The sequence below is a fragment of the Sus scrofa genome, chromosome 5 (genome assembly GCF_000003025.6).
Source record: "Sus scrofa isolate TJ Tabasco breed Duroc chromosome 5, Sscrofa11.1, whole genome shotgun sequence".
Taxonomy (NCBI): domain Eukaryota; kingdom Metazoa; phylum Chordata; class Mammalia; order Artiodactyla; family Suidae; genus Sus; species Sus scrofa.
The window spans coordinates 239,105-259,427 of NC_010447.5; the positions used below are offsets into that span (position 1 = coordinate 239,105).

General features: G+C 57.2%; 2 protein-coding genes across 3 annotated transcripts; both read right to left on the reverse strand.

Moving 5' to 3' along the window:
- Positions 10,208-12,443, reverse strand: MIOX (myo-inositol oxygenase). 2 transcript variants are annotated; one of them, XM_005653181.3, is made up of 10 exons: positions 12,158-12,355; positions 11,994-12,074; positions 11,728-11,808; positions 11,486-11,648; positions 11,298-11,365; positions 11,070-11,179; positions 10,927-10,994; positions 10,776-10,825; positions 10,567-10,679; positions 10,208-10,480 (listed from the first exon to the last, which is right to left on the reverse strand). In XM_005653181.3, exons 1-10 carry the CDS (start codon positions 12,275-12,277, stop codon positions 10,372-10,374), a joined length of 963 nt encoding a protein of 320 aa, XP_005653238.1. In that variant the 5' UTR covers positions 12,278-12,355; the 3' UTR covers positions 10,208-10,371.
- Positions 15,293-16,374, reverse strand: ADM2 (adrenomedullin 2). The gene is made up of 2 exons (NM_001206384.1): positions 16,265-16,374; positions 15,293-15,611 (listed from the first exon to the last, which is right to left on the reverse strand). The coding sequence occupies exons 1-2, from the start codon at positions 16,372-16,374 to the stop codon at positions 15,293-15,295; spliced, it is 429 nt and encodes a 142-aa protein (NP_001193313.1).

Genomic DNA, 20,323 nt, shown 5'->3' on the forward strand with positions numbered 1-20,323 from the left:
CTGGGAATCCTCAGCTTCTACATCCATGCACTCAGCCACCTGCAGACTGAAAATTATCACACACACGAAAATTCCAGACAGTCCCCAAAAGCAAAACTGAATTTGCCGTACAACTGACACTATCTACATAGCATTACTTGTGTTCTGTTAGGTATTATTATAAGTAACCTGGAGATGATTTCGAGTGTATGGGAGGATGTGTGTAGGTTTATGCAAATCCTGTGCCGTTTCACAGATGGCACTTGAGCATCCGCGGACTTTGGTAGTGGGTGGGGGGACGTTCCTGGAACCCACCACCCTTGGATACAGAGGGACAACTCTAACATATTTAAAATTGTAAACCCTGTTCTTTCTCTTGGACTTTTAAGCTCAGTCTAGGAATCTCTCTTGGGGGGTTTTGTTTTCTGTAACAGCTTTCTTGAGACATAATTCGGTGCCACACAATTCACCTACTCAAAGGGCACAATTCAGTGGCTTTCAGTAGATTCACAGAGTTGTGCATCCATCACCATAATTAATTTTACAACTTTTTTATCACCTCAAGAAGAAGTTCCCTCCCGCTTACCTGGCATCTTCTGACCCTCCATCCCATGACCCAAGCAACCACTAACCCACTTTCTGTCAACATGGAGTTACTAGCTCTTCTGGATACTTCGTGTAAATAGAATCATACAATTTGGGCCCTGTTATGTCCACCTGCCTGCACTTAGCATAATGTTTTCAGAACTTCATTCCTGAGGTTCCCGTTGTGGTTCAGTGGTAATGAACCCCACTAGTATCCATGAGGATGTGGGTTCGATCCCTGGCCTTGCTCAGTGGGTTAAAGGATCCCTTGTGCCGTGAGCTGTGGTGTAGGTCACAGATGCAGTTCGGATCTGGTATGGCTGTGACACAGGCTGGCAACCAATTCAACCCCTAGCCTGGGAACTGCCACATGCCTAAAAAGAACTTCATTCCTTTTTGTGGCCAAATAGTATTCCATTGTTACATTTATACCACATTTTGTGTATCAGTTGGTCCATCGATAGACATTTGGGTTGTTCTGACATTTTGGCCGAGGGGGATGCTGTTGCCATGAACGTGGGTGCCCAAGTAGCTGAGTCCTTGCTTTCCTTCCTTTGGGGTACATGCTTAGGCGTGGAATTGCAGGAGCACGTGGTAATTCTATGGTTAACTTTGAGGAACCAGCTGAGGTTGCCGCTGCAGCTGCACTCCTTACCTTTTGCATCTCCTCCAGCAGCACCGAGGCGCTGGTTTACTGGCATCCCTACTAACACCTTTTATTTCCCCTTTTTTGATAAAAGCCATCCTAATGGGTAAGAAATAGTATCTCAAGTTGATTTCAATGTGCATTTGCCTACTGGCCAATGATGTTGAGCCAATTTTCATGAGCTTGTTAGCCATTTATATATCTTCTTGGAAAAACTGTCTATTTAAACCCCCCCCCCTTTTTTGGTTGCACCCACAGCATATGGAAGTTCCCAGGTGAGGGATAGAATCCAAGCTGCAGCTGCAACTTACACCACAGCTGTAGCAACACTGCATCCTTAAGTTGCTGCTCCACTTCAGAAACTCCCTTTTGCCCATTTTTATTTTTTTTATTTTATTTATTTATTTATTTATTTTGTCTTTTTGCCTTTTCTGGGGCCGCTCCCGTGGCATATGGAGGTTCCCAGGCTAGGGGTCTAATCAGAGCTGTTGCTGCTGGCCTGCGCCAGAGCCACAGCAATGCGGGATCCGAGCCACGTCTGTGACCTACATCACAGCTCATGGCAACGCCAGATCCTTAACTCACTGAGCGAGGCCAGGGATCGAACCCACAACCTCATGGCTCCTAGTCGGATTTGTTAACCACTGCGCCACGACGGGAACTCCCCTTTTGCCCATTTTTAAATCAGTTCTTTTTGTTTTTGAGTTGTAGGAGTTGTTTATACATTCTGGATATTAATCCCTTATCAGATGTATGGTTTGCAAATATTTGCCCTGTTCTATAGATTGCCTGTTCACTCTACAGTGTTCTTTGATGCACAAAGTCTTTCATTTTTATAAAGTCCAATTTATTTTTTCTTTTACTGCCTGTGATTTTGGTGTAAGAGCCAAGAGCTCACTGCCAAATCCAAGGTCATGAAGATTTCCTCTTGTGTTTTCTTCTAAGAGTTTTTTAGTTTCAGGTCTTACATTTAGGACATTGATCCATTTTGAGTTAGTTTTTGCATACGAAGTAAGATAAGGGTCCATCTTAATTCTTTTTTCTTTTTGTCTTTTTAGGACTGCACCTGCGGCACATGGAGGTTCCCAGGCTAGAGGTCAAATCAGAGCTGTAACTGCCAGCCTACACCACAGCCACAGCAACGCAGGATCCAAGCCGCATCTGCGACCTATACCACAGCTCACGGCAACACCGGGTTCTCAACCCACTGAGCAAAGCCAGGGATTAAACCCGCGTCCTCATGGATGCTAGTGGGATTTGTTACTGCTGAGCCACGTTCTTTTTCATGCAGATTATATCCAGTTTTCCCAGCACCATTTGTTGAAAAGGTGATTCTTCCCCCCTTTGTTTTTTTTGTTTGTTTGTTTGTTTTTTGTTTGTTTGTTTTTTGTCTTTTTGCTATTTCTTTGGGCCGCTCCAGCGGCATATGGAGGTTCCCAGGCTAGGGGTCGAATGGCAGCTGTAGCCACCAGCCTACACCAAGGCCACAGCAACGCGGAATCTGAGCCACGTCTGCAACCTACACCACAGCTCACTGCAACGCCAGATCGTTAACCCACTGAGCAAGGGTAGGGACCGAACCTGCAACCTCATGGTTCCTAGTCGGATTCGTTAACCACTGCGCCACGACGCGAACTCCATCTTCCCCCCTTTGAATGGTCTTGGCACCTTGTTGAAAATCAACTGACCCCATGTACAGGGTTCATTTCTGGGAGTTCTAGTCTAGTCTAGACTAGCCCTGTCTGTGGGTCTGTATGCCTTTATCACACTGTCTTGATTACTGTAGCTTTGTAGTGAGTTTTGAAATTGGAAAGTGTGAGTCCTTCCACTTTATTTTTTTTTTCAAGATTTTTTGACTATTTGGGTTCCCTTGAGATTTTAGAGTGGATTTTTTAAATAATGATTTTTATTATTTCCATTATAACTGGTTTACAGTGTTCTGTCAATTTTCTACTGTACAGCATGGTGACCGTCACACTTACATATATATACATTGCTTTTTCTCTCATTATCCTCCATTATGCTCCGTCATAAGTAACCAGATATAGTTCCCAGCGCTATACAGCAGAATCTCATTGCTTATCCATTCCAAAGGCAATAGTTTGCATCTATTAACCCCAAATTCCCCGTCCATCCCACTCCCTCCCCCTCCCCCTCGCCAACCACACTTCATGTACTTTCATTTTCTCTCTTCTATTTAAATCTTGCACATTTTAGTAAAACTCTGCAGCTCTCAGTTTATAAATTTTAAATTCCTAAAACATCTTTTTCTTGTTAGAGCTGTACCCATGGCATATGGAAGTTCCCATGCTAGGGGATGAATTGGAGCTGCAGCTGCTGGCCATAGCCACAGCAGCAAAAGATCCGATCTACACCACAGCTCACGGCAACGCTGGATCCCCAACCCGCTAAGGGAGGCCAGGGATAGAACCCACATCCTCATGGATACTAGTTGGGTTTGTAACCTGCTGAGCCACAATGGGAACGCCATGAAATGTTTTAACTGCTTTACAAATTTAATGTTAATTTATTTTTTACACTTTTTATGTATTTATTTTTTGGCCATGCCCACAGCATGTGGTATTTCCCAGGCCAGGCATCAAACCTGCACCACGGCAGTGACAACACTGGATCCTTAACCTGCTAGGCCACCAAGGAACTCCTATTTTTAATTTATTTTTAACTGTTCAGTCATCTAACCTAACACAATCTTTCCAAGCTTCAAAGAAAACCGTAAATGAATAAACATGAATGCAGTCAGCCATTAATTCTCTCAAATGCCTCTATACCACAACTGAACCTCCTAAGATTGGCCAGGGGCAAAACCTTGCCACGGCCTGGTCTGGTCAGGACAGGCGGTGCCTGGACCTGGAGCTGACACCCAGCTTCAGATGCCAAGTCCAGTGTGGCTGGAACATGGGCCCCAGGGCTGCTGGCCGAGCACCAACTTTCTCCCCTTCTTGGCTTCCAAAAGGTGGGACAGGAGGTGCAGGCCTGCCTCCCACCCAGACGCGGGGAGAAGATCCTCCACCCCTGGGGAGGGGAGGCATCTGACAACAGAAAACCCGGCGGGACGCACACCCCTCGGGTGCCTGGGCCCCTGATGCAGCCATCTCTCTCGCTGACACGCCCTCCCCACCCACACAATGTTCCACTAATGCCAGGCAGCCACTGCACACCCCACTCAAACCCCTCGCTCTTGCCACGTGAGAAGCACATGAAGTCTGGTCCTTTCCTGCACCCACATCACTTCCAGGCTCCAGCTGGACACCTACCCCCTGAGCTCAGCACGGTCCCATCTCGAGATTCTGCATCTCACACTGAGCTGCAAAGTTAGCCACTGGGAAGAAACTACACATTGATTCGTGTTTGAAGGACAGCAAGGCAAAGACAGGTTGTGCTTGTTCCTGCAACAAGCACCCAGGGCTGGGACGCCTCTTCCAAGAACACCGTTTTGAGCCCCGCCTGCAGAGGGCGCTGCCGTCTTCCACTGGCCTGGCCGCTGAACTCGGGCTGTTCTGAGCATCCTGGGGCTGGTCCCCGCACTCCCAGCCTCTCACTCACCTGCCAGCAGCCCTTTCCCTGTGGAGGTCACCGCTTTACCTGCCTTGTCCAGGGCCAGGGGTGATCAGAATAGCCACGTGGCTGGCTGTCCAGCTCGGAGGCAGCATTGCTGAGTCTCTGAGAGGAAGCACTGCCTCCTTGGGAACCACATGCCACATGCAGCAGCACCCAGTCACCTGCAGGCAGCCACAGCTTCACCAGGGGTTGCTGGGTGTGGAGTGAGAGCCGCCTGCCCACGTGCACTGGTTGGCTTCCGCGCACGGCCCAACCACCTACACGGGCATTGTCACGAGCTGGCACCCAGGTCTTCAACTGGCGGCTCCACCGTTCCATCAGATCACTGATTTAGGATCTTGGGGGGCGGGGGTGGGGGGAGCCTCTGTTCTCCCGCTGGTCAGAGGCAGTGTGGCGCAGGGGCCTCAGAGTTGGGCTTCGAGAGTGACTGGGGTCGATGCTGGAGGAACCAAGGGGACGGGGGCGCAAGTTCAAGGACACAACGATGTGTCGGTGGTGACGAATCGCTGCCCCACAGCACAGGGGGTGCCCGGCATAGCGGCCAGGGGCTCCCCTCTGGGGAAGGGTGCTGTGGGCTCTGGGATGGCCCCACTGGTGGTCCAGGGGTTTGGTGAGAAGCTACACGTGACCTCCGCTTCTGCCCCAGAGCGCCCGTGGAGAAAGCTTTGCAGTTCCTGCAAAAGGAAGTCACCAGGTCGTCTGGTCTCCCGTTCTTAAAAGTTATCAAGGACCTCGAAGAGCTTTTGTTTAGAGGGTTCAATCTGCCAATATTGATCCCTGGAAGTTAAAGTGTGAAATTCCTTATTTGCTTATTAACTTTATTTAAGCATAAAAATAAACTTATTACATGTTACCATAATGACAATTTTTTCAAAGGAAAAATAACCGTTTTTCCAAAAAAAATGAGAAGAGTGGCGTAATTGTATGTTTTTGCAGACTCTCTGGCTTCTCATATCTGCTTCTGGTCAATCTGTCACAATATGTCTCTGGTCGAACTATATTAAGAAAATCTGACCAGAAGGAGGAGTTTGTCGGAATGCTTTTATGCTCCGTCAGCACATCCCAACTGTGAGTAGCGCTTTCTTGGGTTCGTTGCCATGTGGAATCGGAAACCTTTCCAGGAATTCTCTTGTGGAGTAGCAGGTTAAGGATCCAGTGTCACCCAGCAGCTTTGGTTGCTGCGGGGGCATGGGTTCAATCCTTAGCCTGGGAACTTGCTCACACCAAAGGCACGGTGAAAAAAAAGAAAGAAAGAGAAAGAGAGAAAGGAAAAAGGGGAGGAAGGAAGGGAGGGAGGGACCTTGGGAGTTCCCATCATGGCGCAGCAGAAACAATCAGACTAGTATCCATGAGGACACGGGTTCAATCCCTGGCCTTGCTCAGTGGGTTAAGGATTCGGTGTTACCATGAGCTGTGGTGTAGGTGGCAGACACGGTTTGGATCCCGCGTTGCTGTGGCTGTGGTGTTGGCCAGTGGCTACAGCTTGGATTATACCCCTGGCCTGGGAACCTCCACATGCCGTGCTTGCAGCCCTAAGAAAAGACAAAAGAAAGAGAAAGGAACCTTTCCACACTGAGCCTTCTGTCCTCTGCCACATGACAACCCCCTGGTGCATCTAGATTCTGAATGGATGTTTTTGCTCAGGCATGATTTGGAGCGTCATATATGGGTCATTTGGAAAATCTTGGCTCAGTGAGTTATAAGGATCTTCTCGATGCGGACAGTCTGAAAAAATCACACTCATCAATGTCTCCATTGACCTTATCAGAACAAATCTTTAAGTATGAGGAAGCTGTCAAATTCGTGGTGGTGGAAGTTTTCCCAAAACCCAATTTTTTCCTGAAAGCTGGATGTTATCATTGGCAAGATATGCTGTCATCATTTTCCTTGAAGTGCCAGCCTTATTTTGTCCATTTTGGGGGAAATGACCACCAATCCCCAAGACTGAGTGACCATGGTTAGCCTATCCGTTGTTCTTCCAGATAAGACCAGCTGGCCAAACTGGCTGCTGTGTCCACACCTGCCCTCCCGAGGCCCCTGTCCTGGCTCTGCCCACAGGGCTTCATGGTCACCCCATTTTGTCACAAAAGGTTAAAAAGAGCTGTACTCAAGGAGACATAACAATCTGAATAGTTTTACTTCTTCATCGAAGACATTCTTAAGTAAAACTGACGTGTGTGTGTGTGTGTGTGTGTGTGTGTGTGTGTGTGTGTGTGTGTTCGTGTGTTCAGGGCCTCACCCCCAGCATGTGGAAGTCCCCAGGCTTGAGGTCAAATTGGAGCTGCAGCTGCTGATCTACACCACAGCCACAATAGCAACGCAGGGTTCGAGCCACACCTGCGACCTACACCACAGCTCACAGCAGCAGGATTCTTAACTCACTGAGCAGGGCCAGGGATCGAACCCGCATCTTCATGCACACTACTTGAGTTCGTCACCACCGATCCACAACGGGAATTCCAAAACGGACCTGTTTTTGAACCGCAAGGATGTGGACTAGAGGGACACGGCCACGACCAGCAATTTGGGGCGTCTGCCACCGCTGTGCGTTTCCATAACCACGGAAAGGTCAGCTCAGTGAAAAGGCAGAGATGTCCTGTCTGAAAACAGCAGTGACCTCCCATGGCCCCCGACGGAGCCGGAGCTTCTGGGAGAGCCCTTGGAGCTGCATGGTCCGGGCACAGTCACAGACCGTTTCTGTTCAGTCTAGGCTTGAGCCTGAAGTTGAGGGGTCTGAGCTTGTTGTTGTATTTCCCCGGGCCATTTGTGCCTTTCAAAGCAGTCACCTTCCTCTAGCATCTGCTCAGGGTCCCCATGGCCTGGCCAGAGGAGCAAAGGCCATAGTGAGCTGCTCTGCTCCTGTAGGCCTTGATCTGCCACTTTCCAGCTGCAGCCAAGCATGCCTGACTCTCAGCCCCCAAGGGGCCTCCTGACAAATTCTCGGTTCCTCTCACACTGCTGCTTATGACTGCTCTCTTGGAAGAAACTGGCTCATTTAAAGAGAAATAGGACTAATGAGAAGAGCGCCACAAGGCCTCAACGCCACGGAGAAAGGTGGCAGCTGGGGGCTGCAGCCAGACTCAGCACAGCAAGAGCTGGGGAGGAGCAGAGCAACGAGGGCGGGGGAGTCAAGCCACCTCCTCCCTGCGGGCTCCTCAGCGGCCCAGTTCCCTGGGGCCCCCAGCAAGGCCTGAGCATCCCCTGGGTAGACAGAAATAAGGGCACCCTGGTCCCCTACTGCCCTCGCCCTACTTGGGGGCTGTTTGCAGGTGGGCAGATAGGGTGTGCAGGGGCAGAGAGAGGCTCTGGGGACCCAGGGAGGGGGAAAGGGCAGCCACTCCTGCTCTGCCCTGGAGAGGCCCCCAGCATGGTTTCAAGATGGTACGCTTGGTCCCTTGTGTCCTTGGAGGTCCCTTGGAGGTCAGCGCTGGTCACGCCCCTCGTGCAGTGGCAGAGGGGCTCAGAGGAGCCACAAGGCTGGCTGTCCATGCAGCAGGAAGGGCAGGGGGCGATGTCACCTCCCATGGCCACAACCAGTGGTTGGACTAGAGGTGGACATTCAAGGAGCTGAGTCTTCAGCCCCCAGCACGTGGCTGTGGATGTGAAACCATTTCCCACTCAGAGAAAGCAAAGTTCCTTGGAGAAATGGCCAGTTCCACATCCACGGCTGCCTCTCTGCTAAGCAGGAAAACACGCCCCCCAAAGACGTCCGCACCAGTCCCCGGAACTTGTGAGTGTAACCTCACTTGGAAGAAGCCTCTTGCAGCTGTAATGAAGGGCCTTGAGTTGAGGGCATCCTGGATGAAATCTGGGTGGGCGCTCAAGGCCATCACAAGTGTCTTCACAAGAGAAAGGCAGAAGGAGACAAATACATAGACCGAGACTCCAGCCACCACCCGACAGCTGCCGGCGGCCACCCGAGGCTGGGAGACTCAGGAGGGACCCTCCCAGAGCCTGGAGAGAGCCCGGCCCTGCTAACACCTGGGGCTCAGACTTCTGGCTTCCAGAACTTGAGAGAATAAATTTGTTGTTTTAAGTCACCAAGTTTGCGGTAATTTGTTACAGCAGACACGGGAAATTAACAGTCTGGGGTCTGGGTGTCTTGTTACAGCAGACAGCTAGACATCCTCAGAGACCACTGTGGCTCAGAAGGACCCAGGTGCCCCCCTGGAAGCCCTCCCCAGCCCTGCCTGAGCACCAGTAAGGATAACAATGCACAAATATGCTGAAGTCTATGTGTTCTTAGTACAAAGCCAGACAACTGGATCATGTTTAAAGGGTGCTGGGGAACTAGATCTTGCAAATTGGTGAATTCCTTTTTTTTTTTCTTTTTTCTTTTTAGGATCGCACCTGCGACATACGGAAGGTCCCAGGCTGGGAGTCGAATCGGAGCTACAGCTGCCGGCCTACACCACAGCCACAGCCATGCGGGATCCAAGCCGCATCTGAGACCTACACCACAGCTCACGGCAACGCTGGATCCTTAATCCGCTGAGAAAGGCCAGGGATCGAACCCACATCCTCATGGATGATCCGGAGTCAGGTTCGTTAACCTCTGAGCCACAAAGGGAACTCCCAAACTGGCGAATTAAGAGAAAGACAGGGAGTTCCCTTAGGGTGAAGCCGGGTAAGTATCCCTCGGGTTAGGGTTAGGAACCTGCGTGCTGGGTGCGTGAGGCAGATAAAAGAGCAAGGCAGGAGCATTTACTTGACTTTCCGGCACAAACAGCCCCAGGGGAGGGGCAGGGGCTGCTGCTCTTCCTCCAGCAGACCCGAAACTACAGCACAGCAGCCTCGAGACAACTGTGCCTCCAGATGAAGCAGAGCCACCACCCCTAAGGCCCTCTTGCCCCCAGCAAGCCAAATCCGAATCTGATTAAGTCTCTAAACTCATTTACCAATTAGCAGGAAATACTGAGGAAAATATTAATAGATTCCAGGCAGATGCAATCAGCAAAATCCCAACAGGAAATTCCTAGACAAATGATCCACTTTCTTCCAAGAAATGAGGAGCCAGTGGTGGGAAAGCTGCGGCTGGACTGCAGCTTTGAGGGTGTGTGCTTGTGGGTTGCAGACGCAAGGCAAAGGGGGAGACCATCAGCCAAGCAGAGGCTTCTCCTGGGGCCCACGGAGATGCGCGGGTGTCTTCATAGGTCGGGCTGGGAGCAAGGAGCATGTGTTTATGATATGACATTTCCTGCTGTGTTCTGTTTGCTCTGTGTTCTCAGAGGGGACTGAGCCCAGAGGCCTTGGTGCCGGTTTTGCGAATGCAGAGGAGAGCAGGGCGACCCCAGGAGGGTGAGCAAGATGTTTATGGCAACAGGAACAGCGGGACAGCGAGCCCAAGAGGGAGGACTCCACCCCCAGTCAGTGCCCCACCGCAGGGAGCCTCAGCCTCAATGAGGGTCGGACTCACCAGCTGTTTCGAGGCTTTTATTGCCCCTGGGGATGGGGGCCAACCGGGCAGGGAGTGCAGGTGGGCCTGTGGGGACCCCTGGAAAGGCCGCGGTGGGTCATCCCTGTGCCTGACAGCGACTGTCACCCGGGGTACCCAGCCAGGCTTGGGCAGGTGGACAGGTCGGTCACCAGCACAGGACACCGGGGCAGTACTTGTCAATGAGCCCCTGGTAGTAGGGCCGCAGCTCGTCCACGTCCGGCAGGTCGGAGCCCTTGGTGTAGAGATCGAACTTGCTGCAGCGGGAGGGACAGCGCTCCGTGAAGCAGCCCCCAAGGCCCCGCCCCGCCCCGCCCCCAGCCCCCCAAGGGCACGACCGTACTTGAACTCCTGCACCCAGGGCAGCATGGCCAGGTCCTGCTCGTTGCACAGTTGCCGGTAGTCGCCGCCCGTGTGCCACGGGTAGAAGGAGTGGAAGCGGATGATGTAGAAGGCCTGGGGCGGGAGGAGCCACACCGACGGCTCTAGGCGGGGCGGGGCGGGGGCGGGGCGGGGGCGGGGCCCTTGGCGTTGCTCCTCCCCCCAACCTACCTCTCCTGGGAGGGAGAATTTGTTGAACTTCATCATCTGGTACATGTACTCTGTGGGAGGGAAGGAGGGAGGGAGGGTGTCACCACTAGGCATCCGGTTCGGGGAGGGCCCACCGCGCTCCCGCGGTTCCAGCGTCTCTAACTGGCCTCACCATCGTGGCCCCAGGACATCAGGACATTCTCGAGCCCACAGTGGGGCTGGTACATGCCAAGCTCTGTGCTGCAGGGTGAGATGAGAGGGTGAGAGGGGGTCAGGAGCCCTGGGGAGGGAGGAGCACCGGCGAGGCAGGCTCACCTGTAGACAGGGTCCTGAAGGTCAGGGTTATCCTGGAAGGTAGAGTCGCAGAAAACCACAGAGGCCTGCGGACGGCAGCCCACAGGGAAGGTGTCTCCAACGACGGCCCACTGGAGGGACGGGCGGCTGTGGGTGAGCGCGACTGGCCTGCCCATCAAGTGGTGTCCAGACCCCAGGGCCGAGGCCGCCCAGTGCCCCACCCTGCGCACCCCTCTCCCCACTCCTCACCTGGGGTTCCCCTGCCAGAACCAGGACCTTCCCCAGGTCATGCAGGAGCCCGACGAGGTGGAACCAGTCTGGGAGAGAGGCCAGGGCAGGCTGGAGGGGGGATGCAGGGCCCAGGGCAGAGGAGGGGCTGGGGCGGGGGGGGGGGCAGGGCCAGGCCCCCAGCACCCCGGGCAGGCGGGGGAGCACACCTTTGTCAGGGTGGGCCTTCCGGATGCCCTCGGCCGTCTGGAAGGCGTGGAAGGAGTTGGGGAAGTCCACGTCGGGGTCGGACTCGTCCACCAGCCCGTCTAGCATGTCCACGGCCTCCAAGACAGTCATTCTCTTGTAGGAGAAGCCCCCGAACTGGGCGTGCTGGGCCAGGAAGGGAGAGGTCAGGGTGGCCCCAGGGCCGGCCCTCAGGAGGGGTTCGCGCTAGGAGTCCGGCAACTACCTTCTTCCTGACGAAGTCCACGGTCTGCCACGTGTGCATCAGCTTGTAGGTGCGGAAGACCCGGTCCAGCAGCGGGCCAGACTGCGAGTCAGAGGGTCAGCCAGGCAGCCCGCCAGCCCCTGCTCCTCACCCCAGGGGGCCACTGCCTCCCCTCTCCCAGGCCCGGCCCCGAGGTGTGAAGAGGGCATCCCCAGGGTGGCCCCGGGAGCCGTGCCAGGGGACAGGTGCTGCTCTCCCCAAGGAGCGGGGGTGGGAGGGGGTCTCACCGTGTAGTTTCGGAAGCTGCCCTTGTCTTTGGCCGCCTCTGGGTCCATATCAGGCCGATAGACCTGGGAAGGGTCTGGGTCCTGGTTGGGCGGGGGAGCAAACGCGTTTCACCGAGACGCCTTGGCGAGCCTGAGGTGAGATTGCGGCTCTCCGGGCGCCTTACCTGCCGGCGGATGCCGCAGAGGCCTGCTTCCAGGTGATGCGCAGATGCGGGCACACAGTACCCCCACCCGCGTCTCAAGGCCTGGGTCCAAGGGGAGCTCAGGGCTCGGATGGTGACCATGGCCCCAGCCAGACCACTACAGAAGGAGGGGGACCTTGGACCAGATGAAGGCCAGGAACCCGCGGGAAGAGGGCCTGGCGCTGCCTTTCCCTGAGGGAGCAGCTGCTGGTGCGAGGCCTGGGATACTCACCTTCATCCTGAGAGGGGGCAGTGCCGGCGAGTGGGCAAGCCCGCCCCAGGCCTGTGTGCCCCTATATATGCCCACAGGTTACATAAGTGACCGGACACCACCCAGCCCCTTGGCCCTGGCCTTCGGTAATGAGTGACCATCCACCCTCCTCCTGGCCTCAGCGAGTTAATGTGTCAGCACAGGAGCAGCCCCAGTGGCCCGGCTCCCCCCCCGCCCCGGCCACTGACCTGCCTGGGAGGTCAAGTCTGCTTGCAGCCAGCTCTGCTCTGGCCCCACAAGCTTTAAACACTTCCAGGCCCCAGTAGGCCCCTCCCTCCCAACACCTTATCCCCAGGCACCTGGGGTTTGGGGCAGGGTGGGGCATATTTCAGAAAAAGTTATTTTGAAGCTTGTTAAGATGGGAGGAAGACTTTATTGGGAGATGTGCTGTAGGGAGGAGGGAGGGTGGCAGAGGAGATAAAGGGTGGGGAATTCTCGCTAAACTGACTTAGCGGGATTCTGGCTGCAGGCGGGTCGGCTGGTGAGGTCAGGGTGGGATTCCTGCTAATACCGGTGAGGCCTGCGGGAGCCCCAGGGCTCAAGTTCCGTTGCGTTGCGTAAGGGGTCTTCATCTGGCTCTTTGGGTCAGAGCAGGGAGGAATTCACAGCCCTTGTCATGTGCGGGCTGGCCTAGGCCATGCGGACACAGCAGGGACCACGGGGCTTGGGTGGACGGTCCGTCCGTCTGAGCGCCGAGCATCGTCAGGGTAGGGTCTCAGGCGGGAGAGGACAGTGGGCAGGTGCGAGGCCCTGGTCTCCAAGGGGTTCTTCCTGCCCGTGCTAAGGATCAGCCGGGGGTGCTGGGGCCCCTCATCTAAGGTGGCAGAGTACCCCCGGCCCCCGTGAGCCCATAGCACCTCCTCTTCCCCACACACAGGCGTCCCTCACTGCTTCCGGGGTTGAGTTCCCCTGCCTCCTCCTCCCACTGGGCTGTCAGCCTCAGGGTTGGGCGCATGTGCTTTATTCGCTGTTTCCACGAGTGCTCAGCCAATGTTTGCTGCAGGGATGGAGACGGGGCTCCAGGAACCATCACCCCAAAGCAGATGGTGGCTTGGACCAAGAGAAAGAGCAAAAGCTGGCTGACAGGATCTGGGTGAGGGAGACGAGGAGGAGGGAGAGGAGGTTTCGGCCGGAACAGGAGGAGGAGGTGGCAGGGGCAGAGCTGGGGGACTGGCACCAGACCTCCAAGTGAGAGGTCAGACAGGTGGCTGGGACAGCACTTAGAGCTCAGGGGTCATGTGGACACCAGGTCCGCTGCTGTGACCATGGCAGGTGGCCATACAAAAAAGCAGCCCAAGACGGGGAGCACCTTGGCAAGGGCATGGAGCAGGGCACTCCTGGGGGCCTGGCAGCCTGTGTGCCACGTGGAGGGTGTGGTGTGGGGTGGTGTTCCTGGCAGAGGGTGCACCCTGTGTGTGGGACCAGAGGGGGGGACTTTGCCCCCGTGGCTGGAGCCAGGAGGGTCTTGGCCCAGCCAAGCTCCCGACTCTCCCCAACTCGGTCCTCCTCTTCCTCATTCCCCAGCCCCCCTCGAACTGTACTCACTGCCCCCGGGCCCTGTCTGCCTCTGCTGGCACCGCTCTGAGCCCCAGCCTGCTGGCCTCATTGGCGCCCCTCACACACCCATCCCAGCGACATCCAACATCCACACCTCCTGTGCCAGGGCACCGGGCTCCTTCTCCCCCCAGCCTCCCAGCAGGGCAGGGACCAGCCTCAACTGTTCATACAGGGCCTGCTGGAGGGAAGGTGAGCCCTGGGCTCGAAGAGGGAGCACAGGGGTGGGAGCTCAGATGGTTCTTCCAGGAGCCTCTTAGCCCGGGGCTCCAGGGCTCTGAGGGGTCTGTGGCTGCAGCCCTGACCTCTGGCTGCAGTATCTGCCTCTAGAGTTGGGATAAACGCAGCGCTCCCCTCGCAGGGGGGATGAGAAGATGACATAGAAAACAAAATAAGTGCTCCAGGAACATTTGCAAATAGCAGAAACCACCTTCCTGAGCCCCGGGCCCATGAGGCATGGGGTGCCAGTACTGCGAGACTAGCAAAAGGCTCTGATGGCACAGCAGGTAAAGCCTGCCCGCCGCCGGGGTTGGGAAGCGAGATGCACACTGAGAACTCTGCCAACTGGCTGTGGAGGTGTCCTTCTGATAATTTGAGACCAGTCCCCTCCCACAGGCTGCTGGCAAGTCTGCTTTGTAGGGCCAGCCTGCTCCAGCCTCCTGCCGTCCACACACTGGGCAGGATGGGGCTCACGGATCTGTGCCCCAGTCCTGCCCCGCCCTGCCCTGGGGAGCCAGAAGGATATCCTGCCCAGCCCTGCTCCAGAACGCCCGGGCAGGCTCTTGAACCCTCACACCCCTACCCCGCTGCCCTCGGGGCCTCCCTTGCGACCTTGGGCCCAGCTGGAGTGGAGCAGTCCAGCTTGAATCCTGTGACATCAGGACCAGCAGGGAGGGGCCATCTCTCCTGCTTGCCTAGTGGTGGCTCACGGTGTTCTGGCCTCTGGCGTCTGCTCTATGTACTCGGACAGGCCCCGCTCCTCTGTGACCCTCTGTGGCACCCAGTTCAGCCAACCGCCTGGCTTGGCCGAGGGTCACCCTCTCAGGTGCAGAGCCTCTGGGTGTGAAGCCTCTGCCAGGTCCACACACGCACGTGGGCTTGTGTCCACAGTCATTCTAAGGCGGCAGCAGCAGAGCCCGGTGGGAGCAGGGTGGGTGGGGCGTCCCAGGCGCTCGCATCACGGTTCCGGTCGCGCGCTCTGGGGCTGGTTCCGGGCTGTGGGCTGAGCTGCAGCTCTGGGATTGGGGTGCAACACCCCAGCTGAGACAGGCTGGGGTATGACCTGCCCCACTTCAGCCATAGCTGTGGGGGCTGCTGGGGTCCACAGGGACTGTGTCCCGTGGGCCAGCGGACCCGACAAGCTGCCAAAGGCGGTGGCTGAGGTTCTGCACCTGGCAGGTGCCCAGCACACAGCCCACACGCAGGAGCTGGGCTCGAGGCCTCCGGGGACCCAAATGTCGGCGGGGGCCATTTCGGCGAGGCTGGCCCAGATCAGGGGCCAGCCTGGCACTTCTCTGTGGCTGGAGAGCCGGGTGCAGCTTCCAGACTGCAGGCCGGGGTGCGGGGTGCTGGGGCTGCACAGCACTGGAAGAAGTCTGGCCTGGGGGCTCCCTGCAGAGGGAGATGGGGGAAGTAAACCCAATGGCCCAGCCTCTCAAGGACCCATAAACCCACCCACTTTCTCCTCCACACAGGCCTGGGGTCATTGCCAGGGGAAGCCCACTCCACCCCCCAAGTCTGGATCACTGCCAGGGGAAGCCCACGCCCCCGCCCCCCAATCTGGAGCACCGCCAGGGGAAGCCCACTGAGCTCTGGGCTTGGGTCCTGGCCCCCAGCCATCTCAGAAACCGAGGGCACATGTCCGTTCACCTGCACCTCCCCGGACAAGGGGCAGCCCTGGCCTCTGTGGGCTATTATGCTCAGGACTCAGGTGACTCTCCCCTCAGCCCTTCCGTTGGGGTGGGGGAGGTGGGTAGGCCTGGGGACCCTTCCAGCCTCCCTTTCCTTTTGAGGGATCTGCTCTGCCAAGGGGGAGTGGGCATATGCCCTCAGAGGGGAGGCAAGGCAGAGGGGCCTCTTGCCCTGCTCAGGGTGGCTTAGGGCCTGGGGGACTGGCCCTGGATTTAGCCCTAAGCGCTGACAGCAGGTGGGAGGTTCCCCCAAACTGGGGCCAGAGGCCGGGGTGGGGGTGGGGGGGCGCCTTCCGGCCATTCCTGCTTCCTGCTCCGTTGGTCGGGGGTCATGCCGGTCTGAGCCCTGCTCACCTGGGTCGTGCGGGCAGCCGGTTCCTGCCCAGCCCTAGGGACAGTGTGCCTGGCAGCTGCAGGTAGAGGAGGCTGATGCAACCAAGGGTGACCGGCAGGAGCGGGACCATGGCAGGCGGGGCTGGAGCGGCGGTGAGCTGGCAGGTACGAGGGCAGGGCGACCCTGGGCTGAGCCACCTCTTCCGCCCTCGCCTCGGGGAAGCTCCTGGTCAGCGGGCGGTCGGGGTCCGGCTGGGGCCTCGGCGGCACCTCCAGTGCTAAGTAGTCTTTCAGGGAGGCGGGGCCGGCCGCGCCGGTGGGCGGGGCGACGGGGCGCCCTCCCCGGACCCTCACCCTGCCCCCGGGGGCTGCGGCCGGCCGCGCTGCTGGCAGCCGTGTGGGTGCTGGGAAGGGAGCGCGGGCGGAGGGCCTCTCCGTGCTGGGCGGCTGGCTACGGACCCCAGGATGCCAGGCTCGCCCCGCCACCTTCTGGCGCCACCCAGCGCCCGGAGGGACCAAAACTTCCAGGCCGGGGGTGGGAGGTGAGGGCTGGGGGGTGTTGCGGTCTGCGGGGCTGGGTGCCGCCCACCACCTCTCGGTCCCTTGGTCTCAGCTCCCAAAAGTCTGCCACGGCCAGAGGGGCCGAGGCCTGGCCAGAGGCGATTTTGAGGCCCCTCCTCAAGCTCCTCTAGCAGCTGTAGCCCTAAAAACGCTACCCTTTCTCCCCGCTGCTGAAGCCTTAGACGGTTTTGTAAGAATTTTAATACGTGAGAACTTCTCCTTACCACGACTGTGGACTCCTCTTCCAGGTCCAGATGGGCGCCCGGTTCCTGGGCCCTAGTGCATTCTGTTGGGTGGGGGCATCCTGGCGTCACGTACACACATACATGCATGTACAGGTAAAAATGTGTGTGACAGAGAGCGCCGTTCTCTCTTCTGGTTGACACTATACCAGTAGGGACTTAACATCCTTTGGTAGTGAGCGGTGAGGCCATGCACAGGCTTTCCAAGAGCATTCTCGGGAGCTCATGGGTGGGTCTATAAGGATTCCTCCAAGTGGGGATTCTGGCCGAAGGTGAGCCTGTGTTCGTGGGGACAGATGGAACCGAACTGCTCTCCACACAAGATGCCGCGCTGTCAACTGAGCAGACTGGGCGCCAGCACTTCCTCATTCCTCTGCGCATGTGAGGGGACAGTGGTCCCGTCACCCCCTGATCACAGACATGACCGATCCTCTCAGAATCTCTGAGTCTATTTCTAGTTCCTCTTCCGTCCTCCCCTGCTCCGGTCCTGCTCCCGCTTTCGGGTCATCATGAGTGACCTGGTCACTCCCTGTCCCTCCTGCACGCGCCAAGGGAGCTCAATAAACATTTGCTGGATGAATAAATCGACAAGTGCTGAGCACCTGCCACATGAAAGCGCTTGGCTTTCCACCTGAGGAAGGTAGGAAGCCCCAGCAGGCGTCCCTGCCTCGGGTTCTTTCGCCAGGAGGAGGGAGGTGATGGCATCCCATGCCCATTAGGAAAGTGGGATTCAGCACGGAGGTGGGTGCTGCGGGGACAGAGTGGATGGCTCAGCCCTTCTGTTTGCTGATGCAGGGAGCCGCTGGGGAGGGGGAGGGGTTAGCCCCCTGGGGGACATCCTGGAAGAGGTGGCTGGCCTCCAGCGGCCTGGGCCTGTGGCTGAAAAGAAGGCAGTCCTGGAACATGGTCTGGGAGTTTCAGGCAAGGTCCTGAGGGGAGAGGAGTGGAGAACATCACCCGCACAGGGCCCAGAGAGGGCCCAGAACCCAGCATGCCAGCTCCGAAGTGACAAATAGGGAAGGGGGGCAGCAAAGGGCCCTGGGGAGACCCAGGTCCGCAGCTGCTGCTGCTGCTCCTGTGAGCACCCCAACCTCCCTCGGCCTTCTGTGTCCACAGGGCTGCCAGCACCACCTCTCCAAAACACGTGTGATCATGTCACCCAAGCCACCAATGAAGAAAAAATAAGACTCCCTGTCTGGGAGTTCCCACTGCGGTGCAACGGGATCCACAGCGTCTCGGGAGCGCTGGGACGCAAGTTCGATCCCCGGCCCACACAGTGGGTTAAGGACACAGCATTCCTCCAACTGTGGCTTAGGTCGAAACTGTGCCTCGGATCTGATCCCTGGCCCCGGAACACCATGTGCCACGGGCGGCAAAACAAACCAACCTGCTTCTAGACTGAACAGGCGGAGGCAGGCCTGAGTGACGTGGGCTGGCCTGGGGCCCACTGCATTCTCTCTTGGTGGGGAGCTCATTTCGCCCAATTGCTCCTGACTGGACCAGCAAAACCTGCGATTCCACAGCGCCATGCAGGCTGCAGCTCACGCACCTGTACCTGCTCACACGTCTCGGAGGGGAACACACTCCCTCATCCCCAGTGGAGGAGCCACTGCTGGGCAGGGCCGGGCGGCCCCCAAAGCCACGCTTGCCCTCAGAGACATGCAAGAGGCAGACTAGAGGTTCCCCTGGCGAGCGGGGACTGGGCCACAGGAGGCGGATGGTGCTGGTGACCCTGGAGGAACAGTTTCAAGAAATTCACCTGGGGCAGGAAAGGCTAAGGAGGCAAATGGCCGGGCAGACAGCATGCCGGGGGTTTCGCTCCAGTGCTTTAAGGTGGCAGAGACTGAGCTGAATCCCGATGATGAGAGGGAAAGGCTGGGGGTGGGGAGGGCAGAGGGCCCAACCTCCGTGGTAGCGGTGGAAGGGGAGGTGGGGGTGAGGGAGGAGGCCCAGGCTCTGGCCATGCGACAGGTCCTGCCCCTGCGGCTTCTGTTTTCTCTGTGAGGGAGGCCGTGGGCTCATCTCTGAGACATGGGAGGTGGGGTCAGAGGTTTGAGGAGACTGCAGAGCGAAGAAAGTTGATGCGATGTTGGCAGGCTGGGCAGCGGGGGTGCACCCATCCTCAGCTGCGGTCATTGAGGCACTCTGCAGCAGCGAGGGCAGGCCCCAGGGGAGGTGGGTGGGCAGAGCTGTGTGTGGCTGGGGTTTGCCAGATGGGGATGGTGAAAACGGTTGGGGAGGTGGGAGTGACAGTGTCGGCAGGATGACAGTGATTGGAGCCACGCTGGGCAGGGGCACAAGGACGCAAGGAGGAGGCCCAGGGGCCCACTGGAGAGTCACTCCCTCAAGACGGCGAGCCTGCTGGGCAGAGAGGTGGCACAGTTCCTTGAAGGGGAGGAGGTGGGCAGGAGAGAGCTCCTCTGAGGGTGACATGGACAGGGTGGTGGCGGGAAACTCAGTGCCGAGGAACTGGCGTGGGGTGTCATGGTCTAGAGGCCTCAAACCTACCTTCGATCCCACGGTGCCCCCGAGAGGGCAGCAAGGGATGGGCTGCTTGCAAGGAGGGCCTAGGGTGGGGGACAGTGGGGTGCAGGGTCCCCACCATCTTTGGGGGAGAGCCAGTCCTGGGCTCAGGTGCCAGGCCAGAGGACCTGCCAGGGACACTCCTGCCCATGCACAAGCTCAGTGGTGGGCAATGTGGTGGGAAGATGTTTTTGGTGTGACAAAAACCAAAGCAAGACAGCTGGGGCAAAAGGAGGGTTCTGTGGGGTTCTGTAGAGTGCCCCACAGAAACAGCAGGGGCTGCGGCTGGGCCTGTGCCCAGGGGCAGGGACAGGAGCTCCTGACTCTGGGTTGGGTTCCTCTCGTTCTCCAGGCTGGTCCCAGCAAGACGGGGTGGGGGGTGTTCACAAACGTCAGCAGTTGGTTCCTTCGTAGTTTCCTTTTTTTCTTTCAGGGCCACACCCACAACATACGGAGGCTCCCAGGCTAGGGGTCCAACTGGAGCTACGGCTGCTGGCCTACACCACAGCCACAGCAACACCAGATCCCAGCCACATCTGTGACCCATACCACAGGTCACGGCAACATCGGATCCTTAATCCAGTGAGCAAGGCCAGGGATCGAACCCAAAACTTCATGGTTCCTAGCCGGGTTCCTTTCCGCTGCACCACAAGGGGAGCTCCCATAGGTTCTTTTTTTTAACAGCCACAGCAACATGGGATCTGAGCCTCGTCTGTGACTTACACCACAGCTCACAGCAATGCCGAATCCTTAA

Bases quoted from the DNA above. Each gene is read 5' to 3' on its own strand.
- MIOX (XM_005653181.3), bottom strand. From the start codon at position 12,277: ATGGTCACCATCCGAGCCCTGAGCTCCCCTTGGACCCAGGCCTTGAGA. The intron at 11,366-11,485 runs GTGTGCTCCCCC...CCTCTCTCCCAG, and splicing joins GAAGGCCCACCCTGACAAAG to ACTGGTTCCACCTCGTCGGG. The intron at 10,995-11,069 runs GTGAGCCTGCCT...CTCACCCTGCAG, and splicing joins CTTCAGGACCCTGTCTACAG to CACAGAGCTTGGCATGTACC.
- ADM2 (NM_001206384.1), bottom strand. From the start codon at position 16,374: ATGGTCCCGCTCCTGCCGGTCACCCTTGGTTGCATCAGCCTCCTCTAC. The intron at 15,612-16,264 runs GTGAGCAGGGCT...CTCCCTCTGCAG, and splicing joins CGGCTGCCCGCACGACCCAG to GGAGCCCCCAGGCCAGACTT.